The sequence below is a fragment of the Ahaetulla prasina genome, chromosome 1 (genome assembly GCF_028640845.1).
Source record: "Ahaetulla prasina isolate Xishuangbanna chromosome 1, ASM2864084v1, whole genome shotgun sequence".
In the NCBI taxonomy this organism is placed as follows: Eukaryota; Metazoa; Chordata; class Lepidosauria; order Squamata; family Colubridae; genus Ahaetulla; species Ahaetulla prasina.
Window position 1 is genome coordinate 362,393,049 of NC_080539.1, and position 16,782 is coordinate 362,409,830.

The 16,782-nt window shown below is 40.6% G+C and overlaps 1 protein-coding gene across 2 annotated transcripts in view; it reads left to right on the forward strand.

The window, feature by feature from the left end:
• Nucleotides 1-782: 782 nt before the first annotated feature.
• Nucleotides 783-16,782, forward strand: part of REXO1 (RNA exonuclease 1 homolog) — a 45,567-nt gene continuing 29,567 nt past the window's right edge. Inside the window, exons 1-3 of one of the 2 annotated variants that reach the window (XR_009152747.1) lie at nucleotides 783-1,871; nucleotides 11,506-13,229; nucleotides 16,391-16,495. Coding sequence is in view for 1 of the 2 variants with exons in the window: in XM_058163366.1 (XP_058019349.1) it covers nucleotides 1,694-1,871; nucleotides 11,506-13,229; nucleotides 16,391-16,495 (2,007 nt within the window). In the remaining variant the exon portion in view is untranslated. The remainder of the gene's footprint in view (nucleotides 1,872-11,505; nucleotides 13,230-16,390; nucleotides 16,496-16,782) is intronic. The other variant, XM_058163366.1, reaches the window with a different exon arrangement.

Genomic DNA, 16,782 nt, shown 5'->3' on the forward strand with positions numbered 1-16,782 from the left:
TTTTTAAAATCTTGTTATCCTGGGCACAGGTTCCATTGGACAAAATTCCTGGGGGAATTGTTTTTTTTTATTTATTTACATTTATATCCTGCCCTTCTCCGAAGACTCAGGGCGGCTTACAGTGTATAAGGCAATAGTCTCATTCTATTTGTATATTTACAAAGTCAACTTATTGCCCCCCCCAACAATCTGGGTCCTCATTTTACCTACCTTATAAAGGATGGAAGGCTGAGTCAACCTTGGGCCGGGCTTGAACCTGCAGTAATTGCAGGCTGCTGTGTTCTAATAACAGGCTTCTTACCAGCCTGAGCTATTATGGCCCCATAAATAAGATTCTCATGCAAGTAGGGATGTCTGCAAGGTGGTCAGAAAAGTCAAGATGGCAGCCACAATTATGAGGTCAAAGCTTTGTCTTTAATATAATGTGCATCATATATTGCTGCGTATATCTTGACTTTTTTGAACATATCCTGTATACAAGTTATATTTTGTAAGATTCTCCAGTGAGCTAAAGGAGACAAATTTTAGCTCATTAGAGAATCTTACACAAAATGTAATAGTTCTTTATTTACAATTATTTTTATAATGACTGTCCTAGGATGGCTTTACACAACTTGCAGCTAAATGTTAATTTAGGCTTCACAGAACACACTATCCACTATACAAAGCAAACTACATCACAGCGCAGCATATTGCATGGAAACGTGTACTTAAATGCACATTTTATTTAAATTTATTGCCCATCCAATTTCACAGACTTTGTACATGTAATGCTGTAGGGGGGTTGCTGTTAGATGTTCCTCCCCTTTGCAATAATAAAAGCAGGAGAACTAATCTTGATATTCTCAATGGGCTTTCAGCTTTTGCTGCCAGTTGTGAGGATCAAATGAAAGGCCCGTATCCTATTTCCATGTCTTTTTCACATGCTTACCAGCATCTGTCTACTTTCATAATTGCTTGTGAGTTGGACTGTCTCCTGGGGAAAAAAGGCCATTTAACAATACACAACCGTGGCAGTTTTAAGACAGGTGAACTCTCAGAATTCCCCAGCCAGCATTTTTGCATACTGCTCTAAGGATGCAATGATGGAAGTCTCAAATTCAGCTTTGGCAACTTTATTATTTGGTCCTTTTGTCTTGAATGTAGGGAAAAGTGTTAAATGTTTATTTCTTGCTTTATTCTAAAATCTGTATATCAATGCATTTCTTTTCATAGTCCACACTACAGCCATTTTTGAGCAGGCACTTTCGTAGCCACCTTAAAGCAAGCCAGCTGTGTTGCCATGCGAAACCCGGAAGGGACCTGCCCTATTTTATCCAATGGCGAACGCGCATTCCTTCTGTTGTCCTTAACTAAGATGGCGGCGAAACTTTCAGCGTCTATCCCTTTGACCTCTGCCTTAAAGTCACAGCCGACGTCTTCGCGGAACATGCGCCCTTTGGACTCCGCTTCTTTTCCTTTAAGTAAGATGGCTACCTTGTTTCTTTCTTCCTACGTCTTGCCCTTAGTGGAGACGTCAGAGCTGGCTTCTTTCGTCGCTCTGACTCTGCGCATGCGCCAATAACTTCGGAACGATACTTTCTTGCCCGAAAGGAAGATGGCCGCAGCCTGAAGCTGCGAAAAATCAGCTGAGGGAAAGCGACGGTTGGGGTATTCCGCGACCTGCTTTTCTTCTCCCTCATGCAACGCCGGGATGCTCTGCTCGAGCGGCTTCTTCCGCGGCTTCGAATGTCCCTACGGGCAGGCCTGCGGGAGGCCCTACTGCCACTTCAGACACCCGCCCGGGGCCCAACACACCACCGATGGCCCTATACCGCCTCGACGCCTTTTGGCCCTGTCTGGTCCCAGCAGACGCCCCGCCACAGTCGGAGGTAATCGGACGGCATGGTGTCCTCTCCTCCATCCGCGGTCTTGAGGAAAAGGCCCCACTATCCGTGCTCCATGGCGCTGTTTTGAACTCGGGGCGGGGACGAAAAGCACCGGCGGCGTCCCTGTCTCGCGTGGGATAAAGGCGTGGACGTGACTGGCTTTTTTTTGTTTACACATTAAAGAAATCCCCTGTTCTCTCTATTACAGCAACCGCTTCCCCCACCCAGTCCCCGCCGGCTTTATTAATCCACCTTGTCTCGTGGGATGGGGTGCGGTCGGGGGGGTGGGTGAGGCGGTGGGTGAAGGAGAAGAAACCTTGCTAAGGGTGCGAGCGAGGGAATTTCCCAAGAGGGTTTGGGATGGGAAGAAAGCGACGGAGAGCCTTCCCTTCCCCCCCCCCCCCGAGCAGAGTCACTCATACCCTTGGGTGGGTGGGGGAGTCGGGAGCAGCCACTGACACGCGTGGAGCAGCTCTCTTGAACGGAGGGTGGGCAGAAGGAAGCCTCCCCCAGGAGAATTACACCACCACCACCTCCTCCTCCTCCCCACTGACTCCCATATCGCATCTGCGGGAGGAAAAAGAAAAAATAATAATGTGTACGTTCGTAAGTTATTGTAATTAATTCAAGAGGGTTTAAAAACAAAAATTGCCCTGGAATGTGTGTGTGTGTGTTAACATCGATGCCTTCTGGATCCATGGTTGCTTTGTACCAGGCTGTTTCCTGGCAAGGCATAATTTGTGGGAATGGGTGTCAGGAAGTGTGGGCGTGGTCATTTGTACAGTTAGCTTTGGAAATGGCCTGGTCAATTTAAAGGGAATCTCTCTGCATTTGGGGAAATTTTTAGTCCCTGGCTGTGTGTTGCTGATGCAGATGGGCAAAAGTTAAAAAAAAAGGCCACTCCTTCCCTGGCCTGCTTCAGTTGAAGCCGGTGAACATACAATAGAATAGAAATCTTTATTGGCCAAGTGTGATTGGATACACAAGGAATTTGGTCTTTGGCGTATATGCTCTCGGTGTACATAGGGGGAATAAAATACATTCATCAAGAATAAAAAGATACACTTAGTGATTGTCAGGGTTACTGATAAGCTATCAAATCGTACTAGGAAACAAATAAAAACAACATAAATGGAAAGATACAAGCAATAAGTGGGAAGAGTTAGATACTAGTAAGGAAGAGAAAACTAATAATAATGCAGTCTTAGTAAATTATTTGACAGTGTTGTGGGAATTAGTTGTTAAGCAGAGTAATGGCATTCGGGGGGGAAAAACTGTCCTTGTGTCTAGTTGTTCCAGTGTGCAAATTTGAAAAATTTGGCTAGTCTAGAGAAAAGAAGAATTGGGAGTGATGTGATAGCAGTCTTCCAGTATTTGAGGGGCTGCCACAAAGAAGAGGGGGTCAAATTATTATCCAAAGCACCAGAAGGCAGGAAAAGAAACAATGGTTGGAAACTAATTGAGGAGAGAAGCAACCTGGAATTGGGGAGAAACTTCCTAACAGTGAGGACAATTAACCAGTGGAACAGCTTGCCTTCAGAAATCGTGGGCACTGGAGGTTTTTAAGTTTTTAAGTTTTTAAGAAGAGATTAGACAGTCACTTATCTGAAATGGTATAAGTTCTGCTTGAGGTGGGGGGCTGGACTAGAAGACCTCCAAGGTCTCTTCCAGCTCTATTCTATTCTAAAACAAGTTGCCAGCTTGCTTGCTAAATAGCTGCCACAGAGGCTTGTTTTTTCCATGAAGTCGCTGCTGTGCTATGCGTGGCCAGTTACCAAACATCCGTTTCCAAGAAGGTGAATTGATAAAATATTCCCACACCTTTGATTTTAGTTTAAACAGTTTTTAAAATTAAATTGGTGGGGGAAAGAACCTGGTAGGTAATACGAATGGGCAGCATAGTGTGTATATCATGTTTGTTCCTCCAAACTATACAGATGTAATCTGGCTATAAAATTCTTCCTGGGAGATTATACAGGTAATCCTCAATTTATGACCATAACTGAGCCCAAAATCTCCATTGCTAAGCAAGATAGTTAATTGAGTCACACTCCATTTTACATTTTTTGGCACAATAGGTAAGCAACTTACTTCAGTTGTTAAGTGAATCATGTGGTTAAGTAAATGAAGAGCTGTAGTGGCACAGTGGTTAGAATGCATTACTGCAGGCTAACTCACTGCTCACTCCAGGAGTTTAATTCTGAGCAGCTCAAGGTTGACTCAGCCTTCCATCATTCGAAGATTGGTAAAATGAGGACCCAGATTGTTGAGGAACAATATACTGATTTTTTAAACTGCTTAGAGAGAGCTGTAAAGCACTGTGAAGCGGTATATAAGTCTAAGTATGAGCTAAATCTGGATTCCCCTATTGACTTCACTTGTTGAAAACCAGCTGGGAAGAATGGTTTTACATATGATCACCATTTACAAATGGTGATCATATGACTTTAGGACATCATAAATACATATGGTACCAGTTGCCAAGTGCCTGAATTTTGATCATGTGACCATGGGGATGTTGTACCAGTTGTAAGTATGAAAATGGTCATAAACCACTTTTGAGCGCCATAGTAAATGTGAATGGTCACTAAACAAATAACATATTTGGTGGTATTGTACGTTCCCATTAAGTACTTTATATCCTCAAAGATTTCTTTAAAAATGTTAGAGAAGAGGAGGAATCTTTACTGGACAAGACTGAGACTAAGCTGAAAGAGTATTTAAAAATGACAGACTCCAAGAATGATATGGAAAAATGTTACATTGAATATACCAGTGAAAATGTATGATGCCTTAAAAGGGGTATACAAATAACAAACCAAAAAAGCAACCTAGATGACTCCCCTCTATTGGACTTAGAAAGGGACTTGTTAAAAGTTTGAAGAATTTTGTGAGAAGGGAGAAAGAAAAATGAAATCAAGTTCTAGGACAGTACTGAATTTGCAAAGATTATGAATCAAGTTTGTTAAAAGTAAAAGGAGGGAATATAAAATAGTTATATTTGATCAAGATTAAATATTAAAACTAGAGAGTTTGGAATAGTGCATACCAAAGTGACATCGGGTTAGAAACTAGGAGACCATGAGTTCTAGGCCCAGTTTAGACCAATTGCCAACTGGGTGACCTTGGGCCACTCATTTTCTCTCAGCCCTTGAAAGGAGGTGATGGCAAATTGCTTCCGAAAAACCTTGCCAGGTAGTCTCCAAGAATCAATCCAATTGAACAGAAGAAAATAAAAGGTATATTTATCTCTGGTAATCCTTAATGGATTTTGCTGACCGGCACTGAAAAACGATGTTGTAAGGATTCATTTATAGATAAGAGAGGATATATGGGAGGAAGAGTTCGGTTTGTTGTATTTTAAGAGAAGGTGATAATATGCTACTAAAATTATTTATACTTATTATGATGAAGGAAGAAGTAATTTCTTTATTCATGTATTTTCTTTTTCTTTAGTTTATATTTTTATTTTCTATTTTTTTTCTGCACATGTTTCTCTTTTCTTTTTTAGTTTGTATTAATTTAGATCTTTTAATTGTATTTTTTTAAAAATACAATTAAAAAAGATTTATAAAATGGGTTTTTAAGGCATTCCTACCTTTACAAGGTATCATCTTGCCAGCTAATAGCTGATGCAGATTTAAGATTTATATACAGATTAGAAGTCTCTCGTGCCTTATATAGTACCATACACAAAGGTACTGTATTATAAAATAATGTGTATGCATATCAGTATAATGCAACCAGAGACTACTTCTGAATCAATATCAATGGTTCTTAAAAACTTTCTTCTTGGCTGCCATAACAGAGAGTCTGGTCAAAAACTGCTTTGGTAGACATTTCTCTGAAGTTCTTGTCTTCTTCCATAAAATATATATTTATATAATTTGGGGCTGGATTGTAAATTGGGTATACAGATTTTTTCCACCAGTTTTCCATCGTGCTATAGAATTGAGGAAAAGAAGTGGAAATTATTATCATTGTATTTCCGAAGCCAGTGACATCATAAACAAGAAAGCCCTTGCTAGGGGACAATCCTTTGGACCTTTTGCATCAGCAACAGAGCGAGCAAGGCCTCAGTTGAAGATCTCAGGTTGAGCTGGTATTGTTGAAAGGCCAGCTGCTTTGGTTCTCCTCAGCTTTCATCTAGCTGGTGATCATTTTGTTATGCTGTTTGAGTGGCTTCTATTTCCGATTGATCTCTTTATGATCTATTCTTCAGTTGTCCCAGGTATCCATATCAGACTGACTGCCGATGTCTGGTGCTTTCCTCTTTCCCAAGATGTGTACAGTGGCCACCTTCTAGTAATTGGGTAATTCATAAATACATGCTAACCCAAGTTATACTCAGTGAGTCTCGCTATTCCATTTATATGTCACTGCAATTCAAATATAACTCTCAGTGGTTAACATAAGAATACACAAAAAATAAAAATACCCATGGTAAGTTATATAAAATGACCATGGTAAACTCAATTAAAACAATGCAAATAAGCCAGCAACAGTGCATAAACGCCTTCAGTTAATTATCTCCAACCAATCAGCTCAATGCATTTAACACACATGATGCCATCTTAAAGCACAAACACACTTAAAAAGAATTCAGCTTTCAGCATTTTCCTAACTGAAAATGAGGGTGATATTCCAAAGAACGCTTGATGTCATTGAGAAATAGCACTTTCTAGCTTCAGTCCTCTCCCTTCTTGGAAAATTGGGAGTGTTTGTTTGTCCTGAAACGGCAGCATTGGCTGGAGCAATTCTGGTTACAATATGCAGAGAAGAGAAGAGAAGAGAAGAGAAGAGAAGAGAAGAGAAGAGAAGAGAAGAGAGTAGAGTAGAGTAGAGTAGAGTAGAGTAGAGTAGAGTAGAGTAGAGTAGAGTAGAGTAGAGTAGAGTAGAGTAGAGTAGAGTAGAGTAGAGTAGAGTAGAATAGAATAGAATAGAATAGAATAGAATAGAATTCTTTATTGGCCAAGTGTGATTGGACAGACAAGGAATTTGTATTTGTCAGTGTACATAAAAAGACAAGATACATTCGTCAAGAATCATAAGGTACAACATTTAATGATAAGGTACAAATAAGCAAACAAATCATAAAAGGAAACAATATAAATCGTAAGGTTACAAGCAACAAAGTTACAGTCATGCAGTCATAAGTGGGAGGAGATGGGTGATAGGAATGATTAATAGTAATAGTAATGCAGACTTAGTGAATAGTTTGAAAGTGTTCTGGAGGTATCTAGATTGCAATGAGATACAGGTCTTTTAAAATCACCCAGTACTTTAAATTGCTTCTATAAGCCTATAAGGATCTAATATAGGGCCTTTCATAAAGGCGTAATGTGCTTCTGATAGCAGGTGCTAGGAAAAATATGGTTGCTGCGTTATGAATCAGATGCAACTTCCAAGTAGTTTTAAACTATATAGTTTATAATGTGGAAGTTTATCTACCGTACGTTTGGAGAATTGGTGTATATGAGGTGCCTGTTCTGAATGTGAGCTTTTTAAAAAAACACGGGGGCCATTTAAGAGGGAAGTACCTCTTTAAGAGCAGTGTATGAGAAGGTGGGACTAACAAGTTTCCTGTCTGCTATCCTGCAGCCTTGAACAATTTTTGCTGTCCAAGAGTTGGCAGTTGTACAGTAGGGCGTGTTTTGATAGCTTGGTGTGTCAGGGTGGCTGTAGAGTGCAAAGAAGACATTTAAAAGGGAAAGAGACCTTTGGATGAAAGTATGAACAAGTATCTCCGTTGTCTGTCTGTGCATGAGAGCCCAGGTAAAAAGAGAAAAGAAAACTTTTGTCCAATGATTATTTTGCCTTTGATATGTCAGAAAGAAATAACATTGTGGCAGTCTTTTTACATACTGGTGGTACCATTTAAACTGTCTTTTACCAAAGAGTTGCTTAGTTTTATACGTTAGTACACTATTTATCTCTTCTTTGCCACCTGTGTCCGAAACATTGGTTAACATATTTGCTTTTAAGTCATTCTGGACTTATATATTAAAACATTGACTAGAAAAAGTTGAGAAATCAATTAAATAGCATCATCTCGTATATAGTGTTAGGTAGAAGAGAAAATATTAATTACGTTCTTAAGTCTTCCCCTTTCAACTTCTAATAGCGGAACAGTGTTTATGTCTGAACAATTGAAATTGCATTAAGATTGTAGTTAAAATATTACATGACAAGAATATGGTATAGAAGGAAAGGATCTGCGATATCTTTTCTTTTATGTACACTGAGAGCATATGCACCAAGACAAATTCCTTGTGTGTCCAATCACACTTGGCCAATAAAAAATTCTATTCTATTTTATTCTATATGAAATGTTTATGCATTTTGGGTCTTGTACATTTCCTCGTAAGCTAAAAATCCTTGATAGGTATTTAGTCAGTGAACGTATCCAGAATGTAAAGTTATATTTGTACAGATAGTATTTTCCTGAACTTTTCCCAGTGGCAGTGGTTAACTTTAGGTACATGAAAAGCTTCCTTATATGAAGTTTGACTTATTCTTATAGATTTGATCTACTGGTCAGTGATGGCAGTTTTTCAGAAATTCAGACAGATAACTTGAATTTTTCAGTACTTGTTAATCTGAAACTTTTAACTGCTTAAGAAATGCTTAATTTTTTTTTAAAAAAATAGACTACCTAAATAACCCTTTTGTAGGGTTTGGGAGCAGATTTGACCAACATTCAAGTACTCTGTGCATATATAAAAGTCTTTCCTTACTAATTATAGACATGTTAATTTTTGAACTGCAGATGTTCAAGAAAGATTCAAACCCTTGCCGTGTGTTTAAATGCAGATTTTGGAGGAATGAAACTTTTGCAAGGGTTTCTAAAGTAATTTTTCAGTTGCAGTTTCAGTAAAATCTTCCTGAGGTGCTACAGAGTAAGAGGTAGCCATAAATGTATTTTTATGCGCATTTCAGACTCCTGGCAACTGCCAAAAAAAAGCCATGTAGTTTTCCTGGGAAGGTGTTTGCCATTGTCTTCTTCCAGGGCTGAGAGATAGTGATCTGCACAAGGTCACAAGGCTTTGTGCCTAAAGCAGGACTAGAACTCACAGTCTCCTGGCTTCTAACCTGGTCCTTAACCATTTAAACCATTTAAACTGGCTGTCAGACTTGGAAGCTATCTTTTATCTTTGAGTCTTCTGGCCTGCCACAAATTCTACTGTGGGAAAATGGGAGGGGGGATTGTATGGAGTGAAGATGATATGTAGTCCAAATAACATTCTTTCAAGAAAGTCAAGGCCGAGTTGCCCTGCAGCTGTGCTGAGAAGACTGGGGAGGTATCTTATGTTCCAGAGGGTACCTGATTGGTGTGGGTGATGGGCATGTGGGTGACGGGCAAGGACTTGAACTTTCTTTTGGGGGAGGAAAACCCAGAAGCTCTCAGATTCGGGTTTTCCCAGATGTGCCAATATGACATCTCTAATAAAAATTAGCTTTGAGGAAATTAAAGCCTTGGAATTTGATTTCATTGGAGGTGTTACTTAGAACCCTGACATTGGCTGTCATAAATGGTTAGACATGCTCAAAACAACATTTCAGGCATATTTAAGTTTTGAAGTTTGGATAACTTCCACTTGTAGATCTATTCATAAATGTGATATGGAGTGAAACTAGAAGAAGATGTACTTTTGGGTGTGGAGGTACATTTCCACATGGGGTAGTTTGGATAAACCACTCCTTTGTCTACAGTGGTCTTATCTTTAGTTTTCAAGAGGGGAAGAAAAAGTGACGAACCAGAAGCAGATTTTTTTAAGCAATAGTTTTTTCCTAGAACTTTTCTTGTAATGGGTGCCCTATTTCAGCTTGTTCTGAGGAGTCTTTGCTGATATTTCCAATGACATTAGTTAAATGAGATGGGGCTAAATTCCTATTGCTAAACTATTCCTTTCTCACAATGTGAGGTCGATTTGTTCCTGTCTCCTAGAGTCCTGAACATTTTTAAACGACTCTAGCAACAGTGCTCCTCATACAGTGGTAGCATGTATCAATAGGCGTTGTGCAACTTTCTTCCAAGTCTTATCTTTTCTCTTTGCATATGTGGCTAAGGAAGAGGGCCTGAGATGATAGCGAGACTTCCCACTATCATGGCTAATGGGTGTTAGGTGAACTTTCTCCTTGAATGTTTATGAAACTCCTTTTAACTCCTGTCAAAGCAGCCTCCCTAACCTCAGTTCAGAACTCATCCAAATTGTGTGAATCTTCATTTTCCTTTCTACTGTAAAATGTTGGAATTATCAGGTAAAAATATGATATGGAAGAGATGGTATAACTTCCCTATATTTCCCCCACATTAGGGATTCAGTTAGAAATTAAAAGCACATTTCTCCTTAAAAAAAAAAGTTGATGACACTTGTTCACCATGAACTGGAAGTGAAAATGGCTTATGCGTGTCTCCTTTTCATTTGTGCTCCATATGAAACATGTTCTTCCAGTCCTTGTCTGCTGACTGTTTTTTTGTTGGCTAAGGTTCCTTCACCTTTCTTGCAACAGTCCTGTGGTTTTCTCTCTCATTTTGGACCACAGTCTCATTACTGGTGTGTGCTAATTCATGTCCTGCTTTTGAGTGCAGTTCTCCTGTTACTGTTTGGAGGACTAGTTTCTCCGTAATAGTGTTAGTTATGTTAATATTAGATAACTCCCATAGGAACATGATAATCCCATTAGCTGACATTTACTCCTGAATCCAGTCAGAAACAAAGTATACCTAGTTAAAATTCCTCACTTTCTTCAAGACCAAGCAATTGAAAATCTCCATTATTTTTACAAGCCAATGTGAAATACTAGACAGTGCTAACCTGTCCTAAGTTCTTTGTTATGGATAGGTCTCCTATATATGGGGTGTTGAAGTTGCACATTATCAATTTTAGATAGGAGGAAAGATCTGGAAAATGGTTTATATGCTGCTCATCCAGGGGTGGGCTGCTATGGGTTCACCTGGATTCGGGAGAACCCGTAACTAACATTATGACTGGTTTGGAGAACCTCCAAATCTCACCCCGGGCTGGCCCTGCCCACCCCTCCCCTCCCAGGAGTCTCCATGCGGCCCGTTTTGGATGCAAGGTAAGTGCAGGGCCCACATGGAGGCTCTGAGAGGGGGGAAACGGGCCTCCCGGAAGCTCCGGAGGGCCTCCAGAGCCTGGGGAGGCAGTTTTTGCCTCCCAGAGGCTTGAGGAAAGCCTCTAGAGCCTGGGGAAGGTGAACCCCCCTCCCCCGCCATAGTGCAGGAGACCGACTAGGCCACACTCACCCAGCAACTGGGCAGAGAACCCCTTGCTGAAATTTTTGAAGCCCACCCCTGTGCCCATCTCACTGTTGAAGTGACTTCAAATTTAGATAAGAAATGCAAGCATATTCATGTTACAGTAGGGGGTTTGTGTCTCGAGTCTAAAGAAAAGAGAGAGAAAACACAAACATCTCTTCAGCCATGCTTTTATGCAGTGAGGTTGGATGACATAACAGAAACGATTGCTAATACAGGGCGTTCTGAGGGCCATATAGCAGTTGGTTCTTTGCCTTCTCATCTTTTATAATTGAATGAATTTTTATAATTGGGATTTGGTGGGAATTCTGAGAATGGTTGATGCTAATATTCTTGTTTTTCTTCCTTTTCCAGGGTGTGGTTATGACCCCTACAACCCAGAACTTCCCAAACCTGTGGCACAAGACAGCAATGGCACTTTGGAAAATATGGTCTCGTCAGCTTCTGGAATTCTGGAGCTGGAGCTGTTTGACAAGGCAATTGAAGCTGCCAAGAATGAAGTTGAACGTGAGCAAAAGAAGTATGAAGAGCTCCTGGGGACAACAAAAGAGTATGGCTCCTCTGAACCTCCTTTGCTTCCTTCTAAGGCTGCTGGATTAGCAACATCCAACCCATTCAGTTCTCTGGAGTATAGCCCAGGTAGTTACAATGCAAACAGTAGCAATGACTACAACCCTACTCCTCTTGCAGTGGCTGCTTCTAGTCAGTCTAGCAAATATACTTTGGACTCCTTCAACAATACGAAATGCAAGGGCAGCTCACTGGAATACGTTCCCACTGTGGTCACTCAGCCGAAGAAGTACAGCAGCCCTGTTGGAAATAGCAAATACATAATTGACAACTCCAAGCCTTCAACAGATTTAGAATATGATCCTCTTTCAAATTATTCTGCCAGGCTGTTGAGCAAAGCTAAAGAACAGAAGGGGGCCAAGCGGAAGAGAGAAGTTGATCACGAGGAGGCATATTCTCCTTCATTCAAGAAATATTGTGACGAAACTAGCAACGATGAGCCCATCGCCCGGTTCTCTGACTCGGAGGATGAACGCCACGAAACTTCTACCATCCCCCTTAAATCTAAAGGAGGTTCAGAAAGCAAATTGGGTGCAGCCAAAGAAAAGGGAGCCCCACAAATAGATACTAGTTCTCGACAAATGAAAGAGACTGCCGTGCAGTATGACATGGGAGACATCGAGGGCCCTCAGAGAACTTCTGTCAAAGATGTAGTGGAGAAAAATGCCAAGTTGGTCAAAGTGCCTTCTAACCGAGATGTGAAAGCAAAGGAAAAGAACAAAGTGGCGTCAAAGGATAAGTTGAAAAAGAAAAAGGAGGATGACCACAAGGCGCAGGGTAAGAAAAATCAAGGTAAAATAGGAGACAAGGAGAAGATGGACGTGAAGGCACAGCACAAAAATGGGGAACGGAGTAAAGAGAAGCCAAGCAAGTCCCACGTTGACAGGCATGCACTAAAGCTCAGTAAGCCAAAATCTGTGATTACTGGAATTAAGGAGGAGAACTCTGGCAAGAACAAAGATGTTGGCAAAGCTGCTGCTACTGAAAAATTAGGGACAAGTCGAAAAGGTAGCAAGTTCCAGCCAGTAGAGTTGAAAAGGAAGCCCCAAATCCCTAGTGGAACTGAACACAATAAGAGAAAAGACAAGCAACCAGCCTTGAAAAGGTCTAAGGAAGCATTGACCAACTCCCAGGCCAAGGAGAATTCGGGGGCCAAGCACAAGCTTAAACAGCGGTCCCTGAGCCATGTTGATCTCTTTGGTGATGAGAGTGGAGAGGAGGAGCAGGTGGCCCAGCCTCTTCTTCCGTTCCCTGATGTGAGTTCAGACTCAGACCGAGATGATGCTGACTTCTCTTTGCCCTATGACTATGGGATGGCAAATGTTAAGAAACTTAAGTTATCCCAGGCTCCTGCTGCTTCCTCATCCTCCTCCTCTGATGATGAGATTAATTATTCTGGCCTAGAGAAGGATTTGGATTTTGAGTCTGACCCAATGGAGGAGTGCCTTCGGATTTTTAATGAATCCACTGATGTCAAAACAGAAGACAAAGGCCGACTAGGAAAACAGGTAAACATCTAAGAACACTGGGATGGGCTGATGAGTAACAGGCTCCTCAACCTGTTCAATTAAAAAGATACCTCTCGATTGATTGACTGGATATGTCTAGTTTAAAGAAAAGAAGGACTAGGGGAGACACGATAGCAGTGTTCCAATATCTCAGGGGCTGCTACAAAGAAGAGGGAGTCGGGCTGTTCTCCAAAGCACCTGAGGGCAGGACAAGAAGCAATGGGTGGAAACTAATCAAGGAGAGAAGCAACTTAGAACTAAGGAGAAATTTCCTGACAGAACAATTAATCAGTGGAACAACTTCCCTTCAGAAGTTGTGAATGCTCCAACACTGGAAATTTTTAAGAAGATGTTGGATAACCTTTTGTCTGAAGTGGTGTAGGGTTTCCTGCCTAAGCAGGAGGTTGGACTAGAAGACCTCCATGGTCCTTTCCAACTCTGATATTCTATAAATCTACATTGATTGAGTAATTTCTGAATATGAGATCTTGAATTTTAAGATCTATACTTTAAGAAGTATAAATGATTTGACATATTGAGTGTGTTATGAGAGGAACATTACAGGTAGTCCTCGACTTATAACAGTTCATTTAGTAACCGTTTGAAGTTACAATGGCACTGAAAAAAGTGACTCATGGCCATTTTTCACACTGATGGCCATTGCAGCATCTCCATGGTCACATGATCAAAAATCATAACTTGGCAACTGACTCATGACCGTTGCGGTGGCCCTGAGGTCAAGTGCTTTTGAAACCTTTGACAAGCAAAGTCAATGGGGAAGCCAGATTCGCTTAATAACCATGTTACTAATTTAACAGCTGCATTGATTCACTTAACAATTGTAGCAAGAAAGGTCATAAAATGAGGCAAAACTCACTTAACAATGGTCTCACTTAGCAACAGAAATTTTGGACTCAGTTGTGCTTGTAGGTCGAGGTCTAACTGTAGAACACTATAAATGATAGTAATTTCTTTAGACTAGATGATGATCACGGCCTCTTCCATTCCATACATTTTGTGAGTTTCGGTTTTCCGGTAATAATATGTTATAGGTTCCCACAGGAAAAAAAAAGGTAGCTAAAGGTGTCATTAAAGGAATTGTAATATATAGAAACATATTTTAGTATACAAAAACAGTAGAAATTGGGTCATAAAACACCTTTATATTTCACGGATGGTTGGCCCTTGGCTTGCAAAGTAGTTTGTAGCGAGCAGGATATTGACTGAATTAGAGAAAAATTTTCAAAGACACTTGGAATTACTTAGGGATTTGGAGCAGTTTTGTTGCTTGATGCCTAACATACCTCAGGCTTTAGGAATTATATTTTCACTGTGTAATTATAGAGGAAAATATTGGGTGAGAAGCCTGTTGCCTTGAGCAATAGAGCTTCTTCACTGTTTTCTTTCCTGGAAAAGCTTGTAGCTCAGACGGTAGAGAACTTAAAGTTTCTTGCGGAAAGACTTAGGTTCAGATCATAGTGTTTTTAAAAAGGTCTAATTAACAGTTGTTGGGGAAGGCCTTTTCTCTGCTGGAGGTTCTGGAAAATCACTGCCAGTCAGAATAAAAGCTGGGCCAGACTGTTGAACTACCTAGGTCAGGGGTCTCTAACCTTGGCAACTTTTACACTTGTGGACTTCAACTCCCAGAGTTCCTCAGCCAGCTTTAAGTCCACAAGTCCACACTTCTTAAAGTTGCCAACGTTGGAGACCCCTGACCTACGGAATTCATTTCCTGAATTCTTGTGGCTTCAGTAATCTCTTCCAATATGTGATACAGGTAATCCTCAATTTACAACCATTCGTTTAGTGAATGCTCGAAGTGAACAATGGTACTGAAAAAAGTGACCTGTGACCGTTTTTCACACTTACGACTGTTGCAGCATCCCCATGTTCACGTCATCAAAATTCAGACACTTGGCATATTTATGACAGTTGCAGTATCCCAGAATCTTGTGATAATCTTTCTTGCAAAGTCAGTGCGGGAGGCATATTCACTTTACAACCGCAGCTACTAACTTAACAACTGCAGCGATTCACTTAACAAATGTGGCAAGATAAGTTGCAAAATGGGGCAAAACTCACTTAACAAAATGTCTCGCTTAGCAATGGAAATTTTGGCCTCAGTTACGGTCGTAAGTTGAGGGCTACCTGTATTGGTGAAATTATGGATGTGTCAATGTATATATTCAAGTACAGTGAGCCAAACATGAACTGTTTTTAAAAAGTATCCTTAAAAAAATTTGCTATCCTACAGTAGCAATTCTTTTTTTAAAATGTGCAAAGTTTCTTGGATTTAGAGGTTACAGGTCCACAAAGTGCAAGGCAAGACCAAATAAAGTTATTTGCTTGTCTGCAAAATTACTGTAGAAAAATTCTTCAATACATTTTTCCAGACCTCCACATGTGTTCCCAGCAGCTGCAGAAGTCCCTGCCAGTTTCAATCCCAAAATATCTGGAAGGCGTTATCAAAGGTTGTAAGAGACTGTTTCCTCCTCTTTGTCCTGTGAGAATGGGGATATCTCCCCTCCCCAGAACTAATCTGTAAGCTGTTACAGGCAGCGCTGACCTGTTGTTCTTTTCAAAATGAGCATTGTGATTTTGTTATTTTGAAAGATACACAAGTATCAAATCTATTATTCATTTAAAGCGCTCCATGGCTTAGGGCCCGGGTACTTACGGGACTGCCTGCTGTTACCTTATACCTCCCACCGACCTGTACGCTCACACAGAGAGGGCCTTCTCAGGGTGCCGTCCGCCAAACAATGTCGGCTGGCGGCCCCCAGGGGTAGGGCCTTCTCTGTTGGAGCTCCTACGCTTTGGAACGAACTTCCCCCTGGTTTACGTCAAGTGCCTGATCTTCGGACTTTTCGCCGTGAGCTGAAAACGCACCTATTTATACAAGCGGGACTGGCTTAAAAGTTTAATTAAATTTTTAATTGGGGCTATTTATGATTTTAGGGTTTTAAATTGTTTTAAATTTCGGCCATCTCTGTAATATGCTCGGTTTTAGTTTTGTTTTAATGTGTATATTGTGGGTTTTTTATTATCTGGCTGTACACCGCCCTGAGTCCTTCGGGAGAAGGGCGGTATAAAAATCTAATAAAATAAATAAATAAATAAATTTGGAAATTTACTTTTTTCCTCTCTTCCTTTTCTTTTAGGTATCAAAAGAGGAAGAGGGTGAAGAAAAGTTGACAGAGGACAGTTTAACCACACTTTTTCCTGGACAAAAAAGGAGGATTTCTCATGTAACAAAGCAAGGACATGTAAGTAGATCTTGTAATGGCATCCGAAGCTTGTCTTGTGATGCAGTCTTGGCCATCTCTATTCTTGTTGATGAGTTTTTGGAGCATATTCCCATGTCCAGCCAAGTAATGTGAGGTTGTGAATGTAGTGTTGAAACCTAGTACCTGCGGATTCCCGCAGGCATTGACAATGTACACTCCTGTTTTTGTGATTTTTAGATACGTGGTACAATAGCACTCAGGACATCTTTGAGCTGTCTAATTTAACACTGTTTCTAGTATGATTCTAGAAATAGCTTTGCAACTTT